General features: G+C 58.7%; 1 protein-coding gene across 1 annotated transcript; it reads right to left on the bottom strand.

The window, feature by feature from the left end:
- Positions 1-1,957: 1,957 nt before the first annotated feature.
- On the bottom strand, positions 1,958-23,229 carry ARHGAP1 (Rho GTPase activating protein 1). Its single transcript, XM_056132434.1, has 13 exons — positions 23,092-23,229; positions 17,008-17,186; positions 16,760-16,855; positions 9,731-9,818; positions 5,840-5,971; positions 5,528-5,614; positions 5,324-5,422; positions 4,951-5,058; positions 4,792-4,868; positions 4,627-4,704; positions 3,726-3,854; positions 3,540-3,643; positions 1,958-3,441 (listed from the first exon to the last, which is right to left on the bottom strand). Exons 2-13 carry the CDS (start codon positions 17,138-17,140, stop codon positions 3,253-3,255), a joined length of 1,320 nt encoding a protein of 439 aa, XP_055988409.1. The 5' UTR covers positions 17,141-17,186; positions 23,092-23,229; the 3' UTR covers positions 1,958-3,252.
- Between the last annotated feature and the right edge of the window lie 1,993 nt (positions 23,230-25,222).

Genomic DNA, 25,222 nt, shown 5'->3' with positions numbered 1-25,222 from the left:
CTGCATCGGACTCAGCCCGCACGAAACCATGGCTCCAGGGCTGTTCTGCACTGGCCGAGAGCCAGGGTCTGTTGGCGGCAGTATGAGGTGTGATGGGCGAATGAGTGGACAGGATGAAGGGGCTGTGCCCCAAGGACCCAGGTAAGGGGACCCTGCAGGAACCAATCCACCCACCCTCTGCCCTTGCAGGGCCTCCTCCCGCCTACCAGCCTCCTTGGCCCTGGTATCCCCCCGACAGAAGAGCTACAGAGACCAGAGGGGCCTGCCTGAGTAGCCACGGTCTCTGTGGACACAGTGCCCCACCCCTTGCTCTGTAGCCAGGCTCCAGGGCAGGCCAGAGGATGGTTTGATGATTATTCTGGGGCCAGGGAGAATGACTTGAAGGGTTAGAGGGCAAACGTATGCAGGCGCCACAGAGTCTAGCCCCAGCATGGCAGTTCCTCCCTCACCCCCACCCCATGAGCTCCTCCGGGGGTGAGCACCAAGCTTGGAGCAGTCCCTGAACCAAAAATAAATTTAAAAATTCTATCCTGGGGCCCAGAGAGATAGTACAGTAGGAAAGGCATTTCCCTGGCACCCAGCAGACCCTGGTTCAATTTCTGGCATCTTTTATGTTTTCCCGAGCCCACCAGGAGTAAACTGAACATCGCTGGGTGTGGCCGCAAAACAGCAAAATTCTATTATGCCCCATGTGGGACAAAGAAAGGGACCCAGAGCTCTGGTTCAGAGGCTGCACCTGAGACAAAGCCTGAGCTGCTGCCCACCCCTGGCCTCCCTGGTCAGAAACAGTACAGGTCCTGCGTCCTCACCTTCAGTTTTTGGTTTCCCCTAATCTAACTAGAGTCCTCCTCCTTTCAAGCATCTCGCCACACCCCCAGACCAACTGCTGTTTCGGCCCTGCATACTGGCTTTTGAGTCACTCAGCCCTGCCAGCAGCTCAGCCCGGCCCAGTAAACAGCTCTCCCACCTCCTGCGTGGACTCCCTGGGTCCCCACCTCTGTGCTGAGCCACCTCCAGCCTGGAGCTAAGCAGAGCCAAGGAGCGGCCAGCAGAGCCTCCAACTGACGCTGGCAGGAGGAAGGTCACTGAGCATCATTGCTCTGGGGCCAGAGAGCGGTCAGTGGGCTGGCTGAGAGCAGGAGGCTCAGATTCTATCCCAAGTTCTGCAGGGACGCCCCCTGAGCACTACTGGGACACCCTAGTCCCAGACAACTGCATGGTGTCTGTGGGGGACCTAGTGATGAGCACACTCTGCGCACCCCCAGCCAGAACCCCCTTTCCATTCAGCCAGACTCTCAGCCTAGAAGCTCATGGGTACGTTTGCTGTGGGCAGGCTGGGCTCTGCTCAAGCCAGAGGTGATGTCTTCTTCTGGGGGGCTCCTGGAGGCCCTCCAAACAAACAACAACAAAACCACTACCTGCTCTTGTGCTCGGATCAGGCTCCTCCCGACCTCACAGGGAATCAGGAGGAACAAGAGCAGGCCCAGCTGAGGCCCAGAGGACTTCCTGACTGCAGTCAGCAAACAGCACCCAGCAGGACCGTGACCTTCCTTGACGGGAGAGCCCAGAGAAATTACGTGACCTTTCTTGACTGGTGAGCCCAGAGAAATTCCGGCCTGCCCTTTCTTGCAGTGACAAACCAGCTCCTTAAAAAGTGGCAAACACACACTACGAAAATTCCCCACCATCTATCTCAACCTCCAAAGCAAACCTGCGGCAGAGGCAAGGTCTGGGCAGGGGGCCACCTCTGTGGGAACGCACAGCGGGGGCAAGTACTGAGGTTCTGGGTGGAGTGGGGAGGGCAGCAAACCCGTCCGGAGGGCCCCAGCTTCGATGCCGGGTTGGCACGGGCACACCCACTAGAGTTGCCACGGGACACTCACTGTCATGCATATGCGACATTTCTGCCGGGGTGGGAGGGAACCACCACACCCACTTTCTCTCTGGCAGCCAGCTGGGCAGTTTTCCGTGTTTTTATTGAAATACAAAAGTGCAAAGGTGAAATACATGATTGGTGCTGGGAAGTCGGGCCATGGGGCGGCCAACACAGACCAATGGCAAGTGCCTGCCCACCCCAGGGCTGAAGAGGGGCCCTCGGGGAAAGACCAAGTCTAGCCCCCTGGCCCCTCGGTACACGGGCTGACGTACAAAGGGAGAGGAGGCAGTGGCTGGGGCCACGCTGATCAGGGAGACAGCTGCCACTCGGGCAGACGTGGGGACCATGGGGAGGGTAGGCTCCAGCCCCCCCACATCATGGGGCTGGACTTTCAGTGACGATCCTACACTCCACCAACACAAACCCAGTGAAACTCTGCCAAGATCGTTCCCTTACTACCAAGGCATAAGGCCCCAGAAAAGGGGTCTCCGGGACTTACCAGGAAGGACCAATTCTAAGAGATACGCTAAAATGGGGGGAGGTTGTCAACTATCAGTGGAGGCTGTACTAGGGGGAAGGGGCTCATCTGCTGAGCAGTCTGCACTGCCACCCAGCAGCACCCCCTGAGGAAGGCGTCACCACCAGCCAGGGCATGGCCCTGCCAGCCTGCAGTAGACATGTCTGCGAGCTTCTAGGCTAAGGAAAGGGGGGGCCCGGCTTGGGGGTTAGGAGAGTGCTTGTTACAAGCCCCCGCCCCCACCAGACACTATGGAGTTCTTGGGGGCAGGACTGGGGTGTGTTTCAAAGGGCTGCTGGGACTCTACCCAGCCATCCAAGATGCCAGTCCTGGAAGAACCAGCCCTGGGCGCAGCCTGAAGGCAAGGGGCATAGTCCAGGGCTAGGACAGTCCCATGAGGGAAGGCCGTCCCAGGACGTGGATGCAGAGAAGCCTGTCACTCCTGAATCCTGGAAATCCCCAAAGATGGGAAGCCCAGCCCAGCCAGCTCCACCTTCGCCCTCCATCACATAGCAGGAGGGGCAGGACCAGTCCAGCTGGCAGTGCCCAGGCAAGAGGCGGGAGGGTGGGGGTGGGGGGTATCAGGGAGGTGGGGCCGGGGCTGGTCCTTCTCCCAGAGAGGCAGGCAGGCAAGCCGGCTCTGCAGAACCTGGCAGGAGTCGGGGACCCAAGGAGGCAGTGAGAAGTATAAGGCGAAGAACAAGGCCCAGCGGTCACGGCGAGGCCTCCAGGACTGAGGTGGGCAACAGCGGGGCAGGAGGAACGCAGCTGACGTGCCCAGCTTCCAGCTCTGGGCCCTCATGGCCCCCTGAAGCTCGGAGTCCAAAGTGGGGCTCTCTGGGACAGGCTGGGGTGGGGCTCAGAGCCCCTGGCAGTCGGTGCTGGGGAACAGCTCCCCCTGGTGGTCCAGGAGGAACTTGGTGAAGGTGTTGATGGGATTGATGGCCTTGAGGGTGATGGCCGCGTCCTTGGCCCATAGCAGGTTGGGGCCGAAGACCACGGCCAAGTTGGCGTTGGTCATCTTGTTCTGCTCACAGTGGGCAGAGACCTGTGGGGGGAGTCGGGGGGAAGTGCTGCAGCGGGAAGCCAGGCAGCGCCTCTGCCCACCTTCCCTGTCCACCCACCGCGGGCGGAAGCTGTGCTCACCTCCACCAGGAAGGTGGTCAGGAAGCGCAGCACCTGGTAGTTCTCGGCAGGCAGCGAGCGCAGGGCCTGCTGTGTCACTTCCACGCGCTGGCTCTCGTCGATGTCTGCGAGGAAGGGGGACCAGGGTCATAAGGCAGGCGTGGGGTACTGGGGGGACCCCACCACACGCCGAGAAGGGGCACTCACTGAGGAAGCCCACCACGTGGGGGTAGAGGTCAAAGGTGAGCAGGGGTTCAGGCAGCTCCCGCAGGAAGGTCTTGAGGATGACGGCCGGGAGGTGTAGCTCGTTGTACTGGTCGAAGTCCACGGACAGCCCTGCAGAAAGGAAAGCAGGGGGTCAGGCGGGCTCCAAGACCACCGGCCTCAGCTTCTGTGCACCGCCCTGGGCTCTGGGAGTGGGACAGGGACACAGGTGTACTCCTGGGGGTGGTCCCCGAGACACTAGTTAATCTTCACCTCCACTGACCCTGGCCCGGAACCAGGAGCCAGATGGACACGGCCTGGGGCAGCCAGGCAGGGTGAGCCGTGATGACCCCAGAGCCCTGGGGAGCAGAACTGTCCCAAGGCCATGGAAGGGTGAGACCACCCCACAAGTTACAGGCATCCCACAACACAGACTCACTCAACAAACACACACACACACACACACATTCACAGACATACACAAGGTCACAGAGACACAAACAATCACAACCACACGCTCATACACATTAATACACACACCATTCATAGGCACACACGGACACAGAGACACACACAGACACAAAATATACACACACAAAACATACCACATACACACTCATAGACAAACATGCGAACACACAAACATACACCACACATACACTCACACAGCAACAACCACATGCATAATACCATACCCAGGGACACAGAGACCATCACAAACAGACCCAGCCCCCCCCACACAAAGTCACACATGGACACAGAGACAATTATACACATACTCACCACACATACACCCAGACACTCAGAGACAGTCACAGACATACATGGACACACAATCTCACACACACACATACACACATGCACGCACACACACACACACGCCCCATCCAAGGCCCGCACTCACCCATGTTGTATTTCTGCTGCACCTCCCGTACCACCGTGGTGTTGGCCGACCTCCGGAAGATGCCCTCCGTGCTGAGAGCTGGGGGTCAGGGGCACCTGGTGAGTGCTGGTGCTCGGGGCACCATGCAGAACCCCCTCCCAGAGGGTCTTGGGGACCTGCACTCACCGTGGGCCCGCAGGTAAGTCACGGTGTCCCGGAGCACCAGCGGGATGGGCTCCTGCTCGGGGTTCTTCTCCTGGAGGCTGTGGGGACAGAGCAGTGAGCAGGGCCGCAGCCCCCCATCCCAGGCACCCCAACTTGCCCCCCTCCCCCGCGCATACTCACTGCTGCAGTGAAACCCCAAACTGCTGGTTGGGCAGAGGTGGCCGCGGCGGCATGGGCTTGGGGGCCGTGGCAGGGCTCTTCTGGGTGGATTTGAGAAAGTCGTCGTACCTGGGGGAGCGGGCGGGAGACTCAGGCCCTCTCTGTGGCTGTCCCACCCTGGTGGCCAGTGTGCCACAGCTCCTGGGTCCCCCCACCGACCCTCGCCACCACCCTCCTTTCCATACACGAATGGGCTTGGAGCCACAGCCCTTAGCACGAGTGGGGTGCGGGCTCTGGGCCATCCCACTGGCTCCCTTTGCTAATCCCGGGGTTCTCACGCCTTCTTCCCCGCCCCCCCAGGCGAGATGGAGGCCACACGTCCCCAGCCCCTCACTTGAGCACTTGGCGGGGGATCCCCAGCTGCTCCAGCTTCACGTGCTCGCTCAGCTCGCTCAGGTAGTTCACGTAGAAGATCTTCTGCCCGAACTTGAAGCTGGGGAGTCGGGGAAGGCGCCGGGTGAGGTTGAGGCTGGACGCCCTCCACCCCCGACCCCCCAGGTCCTGTCCGGGGAGCCTGGGCCCAGCCCCGCCTGCTAACCTGATGATGGGCTTAAAGAGGATGAGCAGAGTCTTGATGAACATGGTGGGGTGCACGATGTATAGCGCCTTGATATTCTTCTTGTACCTGCGGGGCCGGCGGGGGGGTGGGCTCAGGAGGGGCTCAGACCACAGGGTCTGCTCTGACTAGTGGCCAGCTGGACAGGCGGGGGACAACGGTGTGGGGCGGGGAAGGGGGGTGAGTGCAGGGTGAGGGGGTGGGCCCAGGGAGAAGCTGGAGGCTCAGTCCAGGCCGATCTGAGGGTCGCGGGGCCTCCCCAGCTCTGGCCCCAGCGCTGGGCCCCCCACCCACTTGCGGTCGAACTCGCGGTAGGCGTCGCGCAGCCAGCTGAGGGATGGCTTGTTGTCGCTGCTGAGGCCGTGGTGCAGGTAGAGCAGCGTGTAGTCACTCTCCACGTACTGGTCCAGGGTGTGCTTCAGGTACCTGGTGGTGTGGAGAGGGGGCAGCGGGGCCCATGAGGCCATGCGCCCTGCACAGCGGGGAGGCCCCAGGAAGATAGAGCCCTGGGTGGCTATGCAGGGGGTCAGAGTGCACCCCTGGATGCTGTCAGGTACACCCCCTTGGGTCTGTAAGGAGCATGGCAGGACAGTGCCAAGAAGACTCAGCAGTCGGTGACAAAGTCAGTTCCCCCACCCCACCCCTGGCCTCTCTAGTCCGCCCACCCCCCAACCTCCCCAAAGGTCCGCCAGCCCTCTCTAGGGTCCCCCAGCCCCCCTCAGTCCTGCTGCCACTTGGCACACACCTCCACCCTTCCAACAATGGGGTGGCTCCCATTTACCTGTTTCCGGAACATGTGGGAGTGTGTGCCCCCCCCCCCACCTCGGCTTCCCTTTCTCACCCTGAACCCTCCCTGGAAAGATGTTCCATGTAGGTGACTGGCTGTGGGGGTCCCGAGGCCCAGGCTCACAGAGGTCCAGTATCCACCCCCCACCATGGTGGGATGCAGACAGGGAACCCACTTGTGTTGGTGTCTGTCTGTCATCGCAAGCAGAGCCTCAGACCAGAAAAGGGACCCCAAGAAGACACTGATTGGTGGGGGGGGGGCAGCAGGAGTCTCGGGGAGCTGGGGGAGGGAGGGGCACACGGGGCAGGAGGAAATGAGCCTGGAAAGCACCCCAGGATTTGATTAGGTGCCAGATATGGCCTGACCTAGCTGAGAAAGGGGATGTGTGTGTGTGGGGTGGGAGGGCCCATAAGGTGGCAAGGGCTGGACCTTGGGGCTTCACATGTGAGGGCAATGCCGGACACTGATTCCCTAAGCACCAGGTAAAGAGAGAAGAGTCTCTTTGGAGGCTATTCCAGGCCCCAGAAGGCGACACAGTGCTGGTGATCAGACCCCATGAAGTGTTGGTCTCTCTACCCCGACAGACAGAAACACATTCCCGCTGGGCATGTGGCTCACTGGGGAGCTCTGGCCCCGGGAGCCATCTCTGGGGCTGGCAGGAGGAAGGGAAGGTCCCCAGGGCCCCGGGTGTGTGGCCCTGGGGACCCACCAGCAGGACCGAGAGTTGCGCAAGCACACCCCAAATAAATAAGAACAGGGCCAGCACTGATCTGCAGGAAGGAATGTGAGCTGAACAGAAACGCTTTTGGAGGGGCTGGAGCGATGGTACAGTGGGTAACACGCTTACACACACGCGGTGGACCCAGGTTTGTTCCACGGCACCCCATGTGGTCCCCTGAGCCCATCAGAAGTGATCCCTGAGTGCAGAGCCAGGAGTGAGCCCTGAGCACTGCAGGGTGTGAGCTAATACAACAGGGAGGGCGCAGATGACCCAAGGTCGATATCAGGCAGGCCATATGGTCCCCTGAGCCCACCAGAACTAACTGCTGAACGCAGAACCAGGAGTAACTTGTGAGCACCATAGGGTGTGGCCCCCCCAAAACCAAAAAAAAAATTAATAAATGATTTTGGAGAAGTCTGTTCACTGAGATTAGTTACAATGGAAAAGAACTGAGTGGCCAGCCCCCTGCCCAGGACAGGAGGGCGGCCACCCACTGTGGGCTATAAATAGACCCTCTCACAGGATGTGTCCATGGACAGAACTCATCCGAGAAGTCAGCTGTCAGAACTGGGGCCCCCTCAGGGGACTGAAGGATGAACAAAGGCAAGTGGGGGCAGGGGAGGGGAAAGGGCGACAGCCTGGAAAATTCATGGAGCGGCTGACAAATGCGTGCACATTCCTGCAGTGTGTGCGTGTCTGCGAGGCGTCCGTGAAAGCATGTTCTTGAAGGCTCGGTGCTCAGGGGAAAAAAATAGAATCTGAGAACACACGCTGACGGCAGAGTCTGTGTGTGGCCTAGAAAAAGACAGGAAGGGGGCCGGAAGGGCAGGATAGGGGGTGGGGTGTGATCCAGGTTCGATCCCTGGCACCACTTCGGGTCCCCTGTGCCTTGCCAGGACCAATCACAAGAACAGAGCAGGCCAGGCAGGAGTCAGCCCTGAGACCAGCGGTGGCCCCAGAAACCAAAAAAGAAAAACAGCCGTGGTAGTGACCAGCCTGCCAGGCTGACGTGAGACAGGATTTCACAGCTGTCTGTGCTTTTTCTGGATGGCTAAGTATACGTGGAGCTCTCTACCCGGGGAGGGGCGAGGGGCAGTGGCGGGTACAGTGCTGGGCAACATGGAGCTGCACCTCCTAGTGCAAACTCACACACACACACACACACACACACACACACACACACACACACACCCTCTCTCTCTCTCTCACTCACTGAAGGGATCGGTTTGGGTTTGGGGCTACAGCTGGCAGTGCTTCAGTGCTCACTCCTGGATCTGCACTCAGGAATCACTTCTAGTTGGGCTCAGGGGGACCCTCTGGGGTTCTGGGGATTGAACTAGTATGTGTCCGGTCCTGCTAACTGGAGGTTCTTGAACGATGTCATTTGTTACAACGTGGACCGTGGCATTTCATGTCCGTGACCTCACCTGACCCCAGGACAACCCAGCAGGCAGTACAGCTCCTAGTTCTCTAGGGCTCCTAAGAACCCTGGGCCACTGTGCTCCACTACTCAGAGGAAAATTGCAGCAGCAGCATCTGAGCGCCTCGCCCGTATCTGGGGACCGTGCGGACGGAAGCCAAGTCTGAGACATTCTGATGACGGGGCTGGGACTGGGCAGGGCGGGCTCCCTGTTCCCGGCAGGCACTGTGGCCAGGCTGCGGGGGAGGAAAGGTCCCTCCTGGAGGAGGAGAACGGCCAGCACTGATGGCTGCCCTGAAGCCACGAAAGGCACAGGGAGTGTGGGAGCAGCCTCCCTCAGCCGAGCTCTCCCCAGAGAACTGAACTGGGCACTTTACCATGCCCCTCCTGACTTCCTCCCCCCTCCCTCCCCACCTGTGACAGTTCCAGCCAGGCCCACATGGTGGCCTGGTCCAGGCGCTACCTGTCCTGCAGAGGTATGGTGGGGAGGAAGGCACCGAGAGAACCCACGCACCTAGGGCCAGTCCCTTCTGTGGCTACACCCCTGTTTTGTCCCTGACCCAGCCCAGCTCCTCCACATACAGCCCTGCAGGGACCCCAAAGGTGGGGTCGACAAAGCTCCTACAGGCCAGCAAAGAAGCGCCGCCTGGGAAGCCACACGTGGGGATGTAGCAGGAAGCGGGTGGCCGGGTCCTGCCTCCAGGGAGCCCAGGGCCCGTGCAGGGGTGCCTCATTTCTAGGAGCCCAGAGCAGCCCAGGACAGCGAGTGGAACTGCAGCCACAGGACTGGACACTGGCCCAAGGCAGACGAGATGGACAGGAAGCCATAAGCATGCCTCATGTGGACAGCACACAAGGGCACCCGCATCAGAAGCCCTTGATCCTTCTATATGGTAACCTGAGTGGACCAGGGGGAGCCAAGGGTCTTCTTGGAAGAGTTGACACCCCAATTCTGGGAGGAAGGAGGGGTTGCACCATTAACCCCAGGTCAGGACACTAAGGGGGATGGACTGAGGCACTCACTCAGGCCACAGGGTGCCAGGGTTGGTGGCCAGGTGAGACCAGGGCCAGCCTGGGGCTCTTCTACCCTGACACCAAAACTAAGCCAAAGCCTCGAGACCAGGCCTGACTCCCTTCCCAGTGCTCCTGTATCAACAGCTTGGGAAAAGCAGGGGCAGCAAGGAGACAGCCTGGTACCCTGTGGCTGTGGGGACCGCCAGGGACCCCTCAGTAAGCCCATTCCCTGCTGGCACTCACCCCAGAAGCTTGCTGTGATCCAGCTGATGGCTTGGAGGCATGCGGCAGGCACTGAACACAATGATCTTCCGGCCATACTTGTCGTCCCCTGGGTGTGGAGACAGAGGGGTGTGAGGACTTGATGAGGAAGGCAAGAACCTTCGGGCCTTGGGGTCCTGGCCCAGAGTAGCTGCCTGTGTTCAGGGCACGTCACCAACAACAGAGGGAACAGGGTCACTGACAGTGACCCGGGTCTAAATAATCTGGCTGGGGCTGGAGACACTGTTCAATGGGCCGTGCACTTGTTTTGCCCAAGTTCAGTCCCCGGGTCCATCCCCAACAGCATATACAGTTCCTGCCAGAAGTCAGCCCCTAGCACGGCCAGATGGGGGCCCCCCAGACGCAAATAACTGGAATAACCTGACTGCGGCTGATACTGGGGACAGCCCAGTGGTCCGGGCAGTAGCTCTGCATGCAGCTGATCCAGGGTCCAACCCCAGCACATACGTTCCCTGGAGTCCAGAGCCAGGAACAGGCCCCCTCGCACTGCTGGATGGGGCCCCCAGAGCCAAAACAATCTTGTTGTTGTTTTGGGGCCACACCCAGTGAAGCTCAGGACTTACTCCCGACTCTGCACTTGTCCAGAAGGTGCTCAGGGGACCATATGGGATGTTGGGGATCGAACCTGGGTCAGCACAGGCAAGCACCCTACCTGCTGTGCTATCAGCCTGGCCCCCAAGTACCATTTTTTAAAAAATAAATAAATAAAAGTCAAGCCTAGGGAGACAACCCTCAAGTTCATCATAGGAGGAATGGAGAGAGAGAAACATGTAGGTTTTCCAGCCAGGAAGTCATCCCTGGGGAGCAGGCGTGTCACCTGGCACCAGCACTTCCTCCCCACCCCCACCCCACCTAGAACATGTCCAAGTGCTGTCCTAAACATGGTCAATCCCCTGTGAACATGAACACAGGCACCAGGACCCTGTGAGGGGCAAGTTCAATGACCACAGGTGACTGAGTGGCACAGTGGGACCCCCTGCCAAGGCCTACACTGATAGGCAGGAAGTGACCACTGGGTGTGGACTCTATTAAAATAAGAAAAATCACAAGATTTATCCTCTGGAAACTTCCAGTTCAGGAGTGTCATGTTCATTCACAGCTTGGTGCCAACATTACTTCTAGCTGCTCCCAAAAATGCACCTTCGGGGCTGGAGAGATAGCACAGCGGGTAGGGCGTTTGCCTTGCACACAGCTGACCCGGGTTCGATTCCCAGCATCCCATATGGTCCCCTGAGCACCGCCAGGAGTGATTCCTGAGTGCATGAGCCAGGAGTGAGCTCTGTGCATCGCAGGGTGTGACCCAAAAAGCAAAAAGAGAAAAAAACCAAACAAACAAAAAAATGCGCCTTCTCCTCAGTACTGGGAGTACATCCCTGACCCGGATGCACCACTTCCTCCTCCATGCTGCCTGCTGGCCCGACCAGTCAGGCTGCACGTTTGCTCTCTGCTCCGCCTCCCGTGCACAGCTCGGACGGGTCCGGTCATGCGGCAGTCACCTGCGCCAGCCTTCTCTTCCTGGCGAGTTTCTGAGGCTTGTTGATGACAAAAATGTCTCCACGCCTCATTCCTCTTCTCTGGCCGGACACATCATTGCACCACTACTACACTGTCTTTTTTTCTTTGGGGGGGTGGGGGTGCGCATTCCACTCTGGAACTGCCTGTACTTCAGCCCGAGATGTACAATTCCCTTCTTCTGTTTTCTGTTTTGGTTTTGGGGGCCACTTCTGGAGGTGCTCAGGCTTATTCCTGGCAGGGCTCGGGAAAGCAGACATCGTGCTGGGGATTGAACCCAGCTGAGTAACCCACAAGGCATGCGCCCTACCCACCTTATTATCTCTCCCGCCCTGACAATTACTTTCTTTTACTCCATGACACTCCCTCTCTCCTTTTCTCTCCTCTCGGAGACCCTTAAATAAAACTACCTTGCTTCTCTGGGGCTGGAGCAATAGCTCAGTGGGTAGGGTGTTTGCCTTGCACGTGGCCGACCCGGGTTCAATTCCCAGCATCCCATATGGTCCCCTGAACACTGCCAGGAGTGATTCCTGAGTGCAGAGCCAAGAGTAACCCCAATAGCACAACAGGGAGGGCATTTGCCTTGCACACAATGAACCGGGTTTGATCCCCAGCACCACCTATGATCCCCTAAGCCCCATCAGGAATGATCCCTGAGCACAGAGTCAGGAGTCATGTCTGAGCACTGTCGGCTATGACCCTCCCCCACAACAAAACATCAACCATGTTCAAGTGTCAATCACTGGTGATGTGAGTCTTTTTAGGCCAGCAGCGCCTCCCGCCACCACCTCACCCCAGCTTACCCCACTTCTAGCTGCTCCCAAAAATGCGCCTTCAGGGCTGGAGAGATAGCACAGCGGGTAGGGCGATTGCCTTGCACGCGGCTGACCCGGGTTTGATTCCCAGCACCTCATAGGGTCCCCTGAGCACCGCCAGGAGTGATTCCTGAGTGCATGAGCCAGGAGTAACCCTGTGCATCGCCAGCTGTGACCCAGAAAGCAAAAAAAAAAACAAAAAACAAAAAAAAATGCGCCTTCTCCTCAGTACTGGGAGTACATCCCTGACCCGGATGCACCACTTCCTCCTCCACGCTGCCTGCTGGCCCAACCAGTCAGGTTGCACATTTGCTCTCTGCTCCGCCCCCCAAATCGAGGCAGAGGCACTGGCCCTTTCCACCAGGGCTGAGGCAGGGCACAGGGGATAAGAAGTTTCAGCAATGCTGCTCCCCACCCTCTGCCATGACCAGCCCCCTACGGGTCCTTCCAATCCTCCCATCTCTCTGGCCAGGACTGGCCAAGTCTGGTCCAGGGAGGGAGGGTGCAAGGCTCCGCCCAGCAAACCCAGGATGGCTGGGGGGTGTTTCGCTCCCATCCGGGAGGACACATCCCTATACCCGCATACCCACCCAGCTCCCCTCGAGCCTGCCTCCAGGCCTCTCCAGCTCATGCTGTGGCCACCCCGGGTCATCAGCTCTCCCTGGCGAGGCTGCGCCCCTTTCCAGCCTCTCTCCCACTCACCCAGGCAATGTCTCCTCCCAGAAGTCTGTGCCTTCTGCTTCCCACCTGGCCAGGCAGTCACCCCTTCTGGTCGTCCCAGATGGACTGATGCCCATTCATGTCCTGACACTGTCCTGATTATGGGTCCATCTACTCTGCTGGCGGGGGGTGGGGGGAGCATGGGGCGGGGCAGCCTGAACACAGAAACTGTCTCTCAGCCACCTGGGACTCGCTCCTGCTGGCCTAGAGCTCAGCTTGTCACAGGGTCCCACGAGAGCCTGAAGCGTGAATGCAGTCACTGGCAGTGTCATGACAACTTGGAGTTTGATTCCCTCCTCCTTTATTGTTTGATGGTGCCAGGGATTGAACCCAGAGTGTCACCCAGGCCAGACATGTGCCCTCCTGCTGAGCCAGCCCTTAGTGTGAGAGTGAGACTTCTCCCAACATCCAGGTCACCAGATTGCTACAAACAGGGGGGTCTCACGGGGCCTCACACAGAATCTTCTAGACTCACAAGCAGAGATGTAGCCCTGGGTAAACCTGTCAGTGTCAGTGAAGGCGAGGGGGGCTGCTCTGATGTATCTACCTGGCAGTGCCAGGGAAGGGACCCAGGGCTCAGGGCTCAGACACGCAGCTCGCCCTCCCCTGGGCCAATCGGAAAGGCTAATTTGGAGTCTTCCACTTCCTTTCACCCACTCAAGATGGGGGTGGGGGGCCAGAGCGATAGTAAAGCAGGTAGGGCATTTGCCTTGCACACGGCAGACTCAGGTTCCAACCCTGGCACCACATATGGTCCCCTGGGCACCATCAGGAGCCAGGAGTGATGCCCGAGCACAGCGCCAGGTCTTGGCCGTGAACACCACTGGGTGTGTCCCACAAACAAAAACAAACAAGATGGGCTCTTGCCAGGCCAGCTGCACAGGGCCCTGGGGTCTGCTTGGCTTCACCCAGAGATTCTGAGGGAGGACAGAGCGGATGGTCAGGGATAGAGTCAGACAGGACAACCCAGGCTCAAAGCCAAATCAGGCCCGCAGACCCCCTGGGTACCAGCCTGTGTGGGCAGGGGCCAGGGGAGTGGAAATGCCAGACGTGGGGGATGTGAGAGGAGCGCGGGGGAGCCCCAAAGTCTCCTTCCGCCCTGCCCCCAGCTGCACCCAGCCTCTGCACTGGCAGATTTGTAGGCAGGTGGGGTGGAGGGCTGAGCTCACTCGCTCCGGAATTTCAAGAGCTGCTAACTGGTAACCATTGAAGCATGCAGCTGGGGCAAGGACCTGCAGTTGGGCGTGCCGTCTCGCCATGCTTCCTGCAAACCCCCTAAATGAGAAGCTGTTTTCCCAGCCAGCAGGGCACCCAATGCCCCTACGCCATCTGAGAAGCGTTCGAAGCAGCCACACATGTCATCCGGGGCAAGAGGGCCGCCCTGAGCACATCCTCCATGTGGTTGACGTGCTCCCCGCCACAGCTCCTCCGTGGACTCCCTGAGCCCCTGAGGCTGCTGACCATGGGCTGGCTCCAGAGAACGTTGGAGGCAGTCAGGATGGGGTCAGGGCAGGCGAGGGACCCGGGTGGGGCTGTCTGGCCAGGCTCCCAGATCCCGGGGTGGGGACGGGCGGGCGCGCTCTGGGCAGCCCTCGCCTCCCTGGTCCGGAGGCCCAGTGCCCCAGTCCTTGGCTGGCAGGCAGGACACTTCCCAAGGCCCTGAAGTCCCCTCTGGGTCCTGTAGAGAGCAGCACGCTGCCCGACAGACAGGCCCCAGGCCCGGGAACCTGGAAAGCACCAGGAAAGATGCCGGGAGTTAATCAACAACAGAATGGGGAGCTGGGGGGGTGGAGCGGACATTCAGGACATTCTGGGAAAGAGCAGAGCGCGGCTGGCTCCCAGCCCCACCCCCAACCTGCAGGCAAGAGACAGTGGCCCCCTGTACCCCCCTCTCCCCCAGCCCACCCCACCCCCATCACACTGGTTAAAATGTTCAACTGTCAGAGATGGGGCTGGCAGACATGGTGTTAGGGTTTGAAATCCGCTGGGGGAGAAACTGGATCCACAAATAACAGCCTTTTCTGCCATTCCGGAGGCACCCTGGGAGCTGGTTCCCAGCACCCCCGGGAGGAGCCCCTGGGCCAGGTCACTCTGGGCCATGGGGCCTGATAAAGGCCACAGGAGGCCGCAGCGGGGGCGGTCCATGCCCCTCCAACCCTGCAGGGTGTGTCTCTGGTTCTCACACTCAGGACACTGGCCTTCTCGGGCTCCCCAGGGGCACTGTCTACCCAAGCTCCTTGGCAGTCAGAGAGCCAAGAGGGAACTCCTGGCCCCTGCCCTCAGGGGTGCATGCAAGTCCCCACACGGCCTCTTTGGCTCCTTCCGGCTCCCACAAATGGGGTGCAATTCAGCTGGCCCCACCTCCTGAGGCTGGGATTCGCAGTCGGCCTGAGGGACACCTCTCCCCTCCCTGACCAGTGTGTTCTGGCTGCAGAAGGAAGTGGGGTTGGGGGGTCACCCAATGGGGCTTGCCTGCTGGGCCTTCAGACTGGGCTGGCCGGGCCAGAGGATGCCAGGACAGGCGCCTCGTCACCTCAGACACCCTGAGCAGGTTGTCTCAGGGGAGCTGGGGGCTGAACCTTCAGAGGTTGTCATAGCCCAGCCAGCACCCTGAACCTTGAGTGGGGGGAGACAGGGGACAGGGACACACATGACATTGCTGTGGACAGTCCTTGGACCTGAGGATGAGGTGCTGCCCTTCAGCTCTGAGCCCCACATTCCCGGGAGACGGTGCTCCCTCCCCCTCAGCCCGCAGCACCCCGGCTCCAGGGTTCTGGTGCTTCCTGGATTCCCTCCCCAACTCCTCTCCCTGGCTGTCCACTCCTGACCTCAGGAGCCACGGGTGGGGGTGGGGAAGACCATGGGTTTGATGATTCCAGTTTCCTCTCACAGCAGGGTGCAGGGTGAAAACAGACCTCCCCCCCACTCCCCATCTCAGCTCCCCCTGTCCCCAGTACCCCTGGCCGCTGGCATCTGTGGGTACTGCAACACAAGAAACTTGGGGCTCACAGACAGCGACACCCAAGGGGGATGCAGAACCCTCTTTGTAGGGGAGCACTTCTGCAGGGAGTCATAGGCTCCCAGGGGTCACACAGCCCCTCTCTTCCAGAAGGCCACTCGGCCAATCTCCACTTTCTGGGAACGGGGGTTTCCCAGGGCCCTCCTGGCTGCCCAGGCAAGGAAGAAGGGGAGCAAAGGGAAGGGAGGGAGGTTGGGGACACTCCTTGGGGCCAGCTCTGCTCTGGGCTGAGCCTTGACACATCAGGATGGGGGTCCTCTCTGGCCCCTGGGAGAGGCGGGTGAGCAAACAGCAGAGCTGGGCACGGACTGAGACAAGCCACTTGGCCACACTCCTCCCTCTGCACCACGGGTCACAGGCTGGGCGGGCTGCATGGAGCAGACCACACGGCCAGCACAGTACAAGAGGCTGGGGCCCCGCTCCCGAGGATGCTGGGGATGAAACTTGGGGCTCTGGCACACAGAGCATGTGCTCCAGCCCTTGCTTGAGCCACTTGGTCCTGGGGGCTTCCAGGGCCACGACCTCGTGGTGCTAGGGATCAAACTCAGGGCTTGCCCACACAAGGCCTGCACCCCACCTCACCTGTTTAACTTCTCTCATGACCCCATAAAACAAGTGGTTTTAAAGAAGGGAACCCCAGGCCCGGGGCCAGAACACAGCACGGGGTGCTGCCCCTCGCCACCCTTTCCTCTGGGCTGGCCTAGGGGGCCCACAGGGGAGACTGGAGTGGGGGGCTGGGTCTGGGGCTGGACTGGGGCTGTCTGGTGTAGGGATTACAGTGGGGGACTGCAGTGGGGGGCTAGCCGGTATGGGGGCTGTCTGAAGTAGAGGGCCAGGGTAGGGGTCTGTCTTTAGTGGGGGCTGTGGTGGGGGCTGGCTGCCCCACAGGAGCGAGGCTGTGGGGTCCACAGTTAGGGCACTCACCTGCCACCTCCACTATCTGGTGCCGGGCGATGTCGTAGTAGGGGTCGTCCCACTTCAGGTGTGTCACGGGCTCTGGGGAGCTGCTTTTGGAGTCATCTGAGGAGAGTGGGAGAGTCAGGCGGGGCTCGCCCAGCATTCTCTCGGCGGCCTGACAATACACCAGGAGGGCAGGCTCCAGCCCCACTTGGGGGCCCCCTGTTCCCCTGCAGCAGGAAGGAAGGGGTCCCCCCAGGAAGGCACCCGCCCACCTGACTTGGGGAAGTCGGGCAGCTCGTCCGAGGGCCAGTTCTTCTCGTTGATGGACGCTAGCTTGAGCTGGTTCAGGGCCTCGCTGGTATCAGATAGTGTCAGGTCATCCTGCAGCTCCGAGAGCGGGTCCATGGCCAGTCTGTGCCCCAGCCTCACCCTGCAGAACCTGAGGAGAAAGCTGACAGGGGTGGGCCATCAGCGACTCTCTCTTCCCCTGACTTCTCAGCAAGACCCCTGCAAAACACACACACACACACACACACACACACACACACACACACACACACACACCCCTGCCTGTCAGCTCTTAGGGGAGGGAGCAAGTCACCATGTACACATGTGCAGGTGTGTATACACACACATACATACACACACACACACACACTGTGTTTTTTTGCTTTTTAGGTCACACCCAGCGATGCTCAGGGGTTCCTCCTTGCTCATGCACTCAGGAATTACTACTGGTAGTGTTTGGGGAACCATTTGGGATGCTGGGAATCAAACCCGGATTGGCCGCGTGCAAGGCAAACGCCCTACCTGCTGTGCTATCATTCCAGCCTCCCCCCCGCCCCCCTGCCACACTCTTGCCTGTCCGTCAGTTCTGAGGGGAGGAAGAGTCACCCTGTACACACACACACGCACACACACACACACACACACACACACACACACACACACGCGCTCGCGCGCATGCATGCACCTCCCGGGGCACCCTGGCCCTGCTCCTCCACTTATTCCGACCAAGATGCCATCTGCCTCCAGGGCCTCCTCACTCACCACCAATGGGCACCGGGCCAGAGACAGCAGCTGAGGCAGAGCAAAGCATGCTCGGGCCTGCCCTCAGGTCCACCAGCTGCGAGGGAAGAGCCGGGCCGAGGGAGGCCTTGAGTCCCAGCCACAGATCTGGGGAGATGGTCCTGGGGGACTATGGAAGGTTCCTGAGGCGCCATAACCCTGATCAGGTGAGACCTGGCTCCCACACCCCAACCCTGATCCATGAAGAAGAGGTGACCCCAGGCCATAGCAGGGAATCCAACCTGCTCACTGGGGATGGGAACTGGGTGTGGGGGTAGAATGTGGGGCTCCCAGGCCTGTACAACTCTACCCCCTGAGGCTGGTTCCAGGAGTACAGGGTCAGTAGGCTTCCCGCAGACTGTGCAGATGTGACAGGGGAAGCCCATGACAGAGAGCACTGCAGAACCCGAGGTGGAAAAGGAAACAGCAGCAACAGGATTCTGACAGGGTTGGAGAGTGTCAGAGAGGGTGTGACAGGGTGTGATGGGGTCTGAGAGGGTCTGTTCAGGGTCTGTCAGAGCCTGACAGGACCTGACAGCATCTGACAGGGTTGGAGAGGGTCTGACAGGGTCAGAGATGGTCTGACAGGATCTGAAAGAGACTGACGGGGTCTGAGAGGGTCCAACAGGGTCTGAGAGGGTCGGAAAGAGTCTGAGAGGAGCTGAAAGGATCTGAGAGAGGCTGAGAGGGTCTAGATAGGATCTGACAGGTCTGTCTGACAGGACCTGAGAGGGGCTGACAATTTCTAACAGGGTCTGAGAGGGTCTGGTGGAGTCTGACAGAATCTGGAGTTTCATGGGGTCTGACGGGGTCTGTGACAGGGTCTGACAAAGCCTGGCAGAGTCTGACAGGATCTGCCAGGACCTGGCAGAGTCTTCCAGGGTCTGAGAGGGCCTGAGAGGATCTGACAGAGTCTGATGGGGGCGTGGCAGAGTCTGTGAGGGGCTGAGGGGGGGCTGAGGGGGGTAGGAGGGGGTCTGACAAGGCCTGACGGGGCCTGACAGAGTCTATAGAGGGGTTGAGAGGGGCTGAGAAGGTATGACGGGATCTGAGGGGTTCTAACAGGATCTGATGGGGCCTGACGGGGTCTGACAGCATCTGACAGAGGTCAAAGCCTGGAATCTAGGTGGCAGCTGGCACGGCATGGATCACACCCCTGGCACTCAGCCCTCAGGAAAGCAAATCTCCCCTCAAGGGGGCCCGGCAGGGGCACTTCAAGTTGTCCACTCAGTCCAACCCCTGAGAAGAGGCTGTGCTAAACCCACTGCATTCCCAGAGCCCAAAAAAAGACATATATGGTCAGAGAATCGGCAGTTTGCAGATAAGAAGCACCGACAAGACCCAGGCGCTTGTGGAGAGAAGAGGGGAGAGCAGCCAGCTGAGAGCTAGATCCCAACACCTCAGGGCTTCCAAGAACCATGACAATCTCGGCAACCCCGGGGTCCCAGTGCCTAGCAACAACCGCCTGCTTCAGGGCGGCCACACAGCGTCAGCGGCAAAGGCGGCCACCAGCAAGTGAACCAAAGCTGTTCCGTCCAAGAGAAACACACACACACACACACACACACTCAGACACACCGTCTCACACACACTCCTCATACACAGACTCAGACACTTACACTCACACACACTCATGCACTCTCAGGCACATACACTCTTACACACTCTTCGTACACATTACATTCACACCCACGCACATTCACTCATCATACACTCACATAATCACACTCATACACTTACACACTCACCACTCCTTATACACTCACTTTCTCACACTCATACTTTTACTCACTCTCACAAACTCACATGCACTCACTCACATTCACGTACTCATTCCTCATACACACTAACACACTCTCTCACACACCCTCATACACTTATACTCCTCAGACCGTCAAACACATATTCACACATTTATTCCACGTACACACATTCACATGCTCATTCCTCAGACACACTCACACATATACACAATGTACGGACTCATAAACACACAGTCCTCATATACACTCACACTCAAAACACACATACTCCGCACACACACCCTCTCCTTCCTCACCCTGTACCTTAGGGGCGAGCCCTATCTGCTCCCCCTTATAACCGAAACCTCCGTCCCCTTCCAAGCTCAGAGATGAGTCTCTCTCCTTGCAGAACGCCTATCTGTAAGGGCTGTGGGATCACTAAGCCTAATCCTCCAACTTCTCAATGCGGGACCCCCTGGTCTCAGGGTCCCCACTCCATCTGCTACAGACACCTCTCCACTCAACCAGCAGACTCTGAAGGTTCCTCAAGGGGCCCCTAGCCAGGTTACAGGAACAATATTCAGCTCCAGGTTATCCAATTCAGGCTCTGAATGTTCTATCACTGCTCAGGCCTCAAGAAATCCTTCTGCCCTGCCCACAGTCATCCAGGAAAAGTCCTGTCCACCCCCGCCCCCCCGGGGGGGGGGGAGGACTGGAGCGATAGCACAGCAGGTAGGGTGTTTGCCTTGCACGCGGCTGACCCAGGTTCAATTCCCAGCATCCCATATTGTCCACTGAGCAGGAGTAATTTCTGAGTGCAGAGCCAGGAATAACCCCTATGCATCATCGGGTGTGGCCCCCCCAAAAAAGTCCTGCCCTCAAATAGAAGTCTGAGGCATCGAAAAGGCATGGGAAGATCAAGTCTGCATCCTAAACCATGTGTTTCAAAGAGGCTGAATAGAGACAGAGACAGAGAGAGAGAAAGAGAGAGAGAGAGAGAGAGAGAGAATATGAGTGTGGGCAAGGCCTTTCCTATCTGGAAACATCCTCCCTCCCCTCACTTGGAGAAGTGCAGTTACCTGCAGCAGTGTGAATTCTCCCACTGCCACACACTGTGCTGAGGGGCTGGAGGATAGTATAACAGCATGAGGTAAGGTACTTGCCTTGAACAAGTTGACCCCGGTTCAATCCCAGGCACCACAGAGGGCCCCCTCAGCACTGCCAGGCATGATCCCTGAGCACAGCACCATGAGCAAACCCTGAGTATGCCCTCCCCCCGCCAAAAAAAAAAAACAACAAAATTTCTTTGTTGAAAGAAGCAACAGGATGAGGAGCAGTCACTGGGAATTGCAGATATGTCACAGAGAGAGAGGGATTCCCCCCCCCCAAGCAGGGAGCTCAACTTGAACTGCACCTCCTCCTTTTTTCGGGGGGGGGGGGGGAAACTCTCCCCCATCCCCCAACTAGTGGCCTGTGAGTATTCAGGGAGAGTTGAGCCCTCCCCCACCTCAGAATCTCCGGCAGCCTAATTTACCAGTGGTTCTCACCTTTCACTAGCCTCTCTCCCCACCCTCAAATCCGCACCTGTTACCCCAAAGCTTAGTGCCACATTCCCTGGGAAGCAAGAGAAGGGGGTGGGGGTGGGGGAATTGTTGGGGGAGGGGAGGGAGAAATCCAGCAGAAGGAAATTCTACCGGAAGGGAGTAAAAACAAAATACCCCAGCCACCTAGTAAAAACAAAATACCCCAGTCACTGTGAGTTCAGCTCCACTCTGTACAACACTCTAAAGTGAGGTTCAGTTTCCTTCTCAATAGGTAAAGCAGCTCACTCTAGAAACATCTTTGGGAATCACTTTAGGTAGAGGTGATGACTTTGGGAAGTCCTGGGCTTCTCCAAGATCTTGACAAAATTGGCAGACTTTCTCCCCAGCTATGGCTGGATAGCTCCGTCCCTCTCGGAGAGCCCAGCAAGCTACCGAGACTTTCCCGACCACATGGCAGAGCCTGGCAAGCTCCCCATGGCGTATTCAATATGCCCAAAACAATAACAACAAGTCTCACAATGGAGACGTTACTGGTCCCCACTCGAGCAAACTGATGAACAATGGGAGGACAGTGCTACAGTGCTTCCTCCAAAAAAGGATTGGCACATGCATGAAATCTTGCATGCAATTAAAGGGGGGTGTGTGTCACAGACTCTCTAAGAACCCATTTAAGAACCCCAACCTATTCAGCACACAGTAGGTACTCTATCACTATTTGCTGAATGGGTAAAAGAACCAATGAATCGCCAAAGAGAAGGGCAGAACCAACTTTTGTTGAAAACCTACACAGCACCATTAACCAGACATAACTTCAAGTGTTACAATACCACCAGTGGCAAATGCACTGCTGGACTCATTTAACAACGCTACTCTTTTACAAGGAGGGTGGGGGGAGGAGATAGGAAAGAAATTGCTTAGGAAAACAAAAAAAGAATTTACTTAGGGTCATAGAGCAGAGCCAAGGATTTACCACCCTGTGGGGGCTGGAGACATATCGGCAGGTATGGTGCTTGCCTTGCGCCCAGCCAAACCAGGTTTGATTTCAGGCACCCCAGAGGATCTCCCAAGCCCCTCAGGAGTAATTTCCTGAGTGCAGAGCCAGGAGCAAGGCCCAAGTACCTGTGGACATGTGTCCCCTCCACCCCGCCTCTTAAACATTTTTTTTAAAACCACATGTCTAAGTGACTTGTCATTGTCGGATTCTCAAGGTTCAGGGAGGTGCAAAGGGGACGGAGGTTTCGGTTATAAGAGGGAGCAGATAGGGCTCGCCCCTAATCTCAGCTCTCCCTTCCCCTAATCTCTTCCCTGAAGAACTGAGAAAACCTGAAATGGCATTTTCTGCACCCAACGCTCTCTTCCCCTTGGGGTTCCAGAACCGCAACATCCCGCCTAGAGCAGCAGGACTCCCGGCGACCATCACAACCGCATAGAGTTTCGTGGTTTACGAAACCCAAGCTGGGTGTCATTATCCCATTTCACGGATGAAGAAACAGAGACACGGGCCCGAAGAGCTAGTAGGACAGAGGGCAGGGCACTTGCCCTGCACCCGGTCAACCTGGGTTTGATCCCCAGCGCCCCATATGGTCCCCTGAGCCCCACCAGGAGTTGATTCCCTTGAGCGCTGGACCAAGAGTGAGCCCTAAGCATTGCCGGGACGGATCCCGCCCCGCGGAAACAAACAAACAAAAACAAAAACAGAAGAAACAGAGATGGAAGCGGGGCCTATCTACGGGACGGTCCCCGCCCCTCCCCGATTTCTCGTTCTGAGCATTTCACCCGACTGGAACAGAGATTGTGCCAAGAGGTGGGACTCCGCGCTGGGGCGAGCAGGAGGAAAAAAGGCAGCAGAGGCGGCGACGAGCTCTCACTGCAGCCCCGGCAAGGCCAGGCGCCGAGGGCCCCATCCCACCGGATCCTTCGGCCCTTCGCCCCCAACCCATCCCTCCGGATGAGAGCCTGACCAGCCCCTGGCGTCCCAGCACCCGAGCCCAGAGCAGCTCACCGAAGTCGGCTCGACTCCCTCCGCCACGCCTGTCACGGCTCGGCTACGGGGCTGACATCCGGCCGGGCGCCCGAACGGGAACCGCCCCCTCCCAGTTCCCTCAGCCTTCGCGAACCACTTCCGCCACACCTCCGACCCTCCGCCCGGCCGCCGCCGGATCCCAAGCGCGCCCCGCGGAAGCCCCGCCCACTTCCGGCACCTCCCCGCCCCGGGGCTGCCGTAGAGGCGGAAGGGGAACGTTAACCGTCCGCCGCGTCCGCCGCCACCCCTTCTCCCCCGCAGAAGGTGGTGGTCGCCGCTCTTGGTTCCGCTTCCCCGCCACCCGGCTCTCTGGGGAGATGCTCCGGAATCCCAGTTTCTTACTCTACCCCCAGCCCCAGAGTTGTGCCTCGCTTGTATTGCCCACCCGCCCATCCGCCTTGGTCCCGGACACCAATGAGTGTGACGCTTAGGATTCGTTCTGCTGAGGAAACGTACCCGTCAAGGACTGTTTCCGGGAGGAGCTGCGAAGGCGACGCTCACTTCCGGCGGGAGAAGTCTTCCTGAGCCGGCGTGGAGGAGGGCGAGGCGTCGTTGTCGAAGTAGGAGAGAGGCCAGTTAGGTGAGGGACCTGCGGCGTTTCCGGCCGTGGGCGCTGGCCCTGCCCTCGACTCTCTGCTCCTGCGGCGCCCTCCGTCTCTCGGGGCTTTCTCGAACGCCCTCGAACCCCACCGAGCCTCCCCTCACTCTAACCCGTGCGGCCCCCTCGGCCTCTGCGGACCGTCCGTTCGCACCCGCCGCTTCCTCTCGCGTCTCCCCGTCTCCCCGCAGCCCCCCGGCCGCGCCCACCCAGGCCCTCGTCGCTCTCCAGAATCTCCTCCCCGGGCCTGGCCCTGGGTCCCTCTGCCGCCGAGCAGCAACTCCTGGGGGGGGGGTTTGGTGTGTCGGGGAGCCCCTGCAGCCGGGACAGCTCTGGGGGCCGCTGGAAGAGGCGTGTGTCTCTGAAGGGCGGCCAGAGGAGGCCTGGAGGAACGGGGGATCCTCTCGGATCGGAAATTGGTTAAAAGGTTCAGACGTTTCCTGACCCCCTCCCCCACCCCCCACCCCCCCCCCCCCGGATGCTTTGAAGCGGCAATACGGAGTCATAACAGTGTGGGATTTTGGCCCTTCAGTTTCTGCTCACTGGACCTTAAGAACTCGCAATGCGAAACATTGTTAAAAGTTGGGTTAGGATAGGGGTTGCAGCGATAGCACAGTGGGTAGGGCGTTTGCCTTGCAGCGCCGACCCGGGTTTGGTTCCCAGCATCCCCATAGGGTCTCCCGAGCACCGCCATGAGTGTTTCCTGACTGCAAAGTCAGGAGTAACCCCTGCGCATCGCCGGGTGTAACCCATAAGCAAAAAAAAAAAAAAAGAAAAGTTGGGTTAGGACAGTGGTCAGCAGCGATCAGGGTCAAGAGCAGAAATTTGGGGGATTAGAAGCCCTTGGGAAAAGGGAATAAAAATCCCAGTCTAATCTCTTGCCTAGTTCAGTGGCCCTTTCGTTGTTCCTCTCTCTGTTCAATATCCTTGGCCTTTGCTTTACTTCCCCAGAGTTCTTTGGAGGAATCCTGAACTGCCGGTAGAGACCATCATTGCGTAAAGATTCCCGTTATCCCTTTCCCCCAAATGATGTTCCTCTGCCACCTGTGCTCCTCTGGAAGGAGGAATGGGTGTTTTTTAGTCCTTCAGGTTTTGGTGAGGGGGGTTTGTGAGGACAGTCGTTTGAGTCTTTCCCGAATGAGAAGTTAACAAAGTTCTGCAGAAATAGAACCAGGGCAGGGAAAGGGGTTGAGGGAGGTGGAGGGATAGTACAGTGGGTAGGGCTCATGCCTTGCACGCACCGACCTGGGTTTAATCCCCAAAGGCCCATATGGTCCCCTGAGCATGGCCAGGAGTAATTCTTGAGTGCAGAGCCAGAAAGAACCCCTGAGCATTGATAGATGTGACTCCAGAAGAGGAAGAAATGGAGCATGTATCTTTTTTTTTTTTTGCTTTTTGCTTTTTGGGTCACACCTGGCGATGCACAGGGGTTACTCCTGGCTCCGCACTCAGGAGTTACTCCTGGCGGTGCTCAGGGGACCATATGGGATGCTGGGAATCGAACCCGGGTCG

The sequence above is a fragment of the Sorex fumeus genome, unplaced genomic scaffold (assembly GCF_029834395.1).
Source record: "Sorex fumeus unplaced genomic scaffold, SorFum_2.1 ptg000007l, whole genome shotgun sequence".
NCBI classification, from domain to species: Eukaryota; Metazoa; Chordata; class Mammalia; order Eulipotyphla; family Soricidae; genus Sorex; species Sorex fumeus.
The sequence above is the reverse complement of the archived record's forward strand: the minus strand, read 5'-3'. Positions and strand labels throughout refer to the sequence as shown.

Excerpts from the sequence above, each read along its gene's own strand:
- ARHGAP1 (XM_056132434.1), bottom strand. The coding sequence starts at position 17,140 with ATGGACCCGCTCTCGGAGCTGCAGGATGACCTGACACTATCTGATACC. Across the intron at positions 5,972-9,730 it reads GATCACAGCAAGCTTCTGGG|GTACCTGAAGCACACCCTGG; the intron begins GTGAGTGCCAGC and ends CCACACCACCAG. Across the intron at positions 5,059-5,323 it reads ATCCCCCGCCAAGTGCTCAA|GTACGACGACTTTCTCAAAT; the intron begins GTGAGGGGCTGG and ends CCGCTCCCCCAG.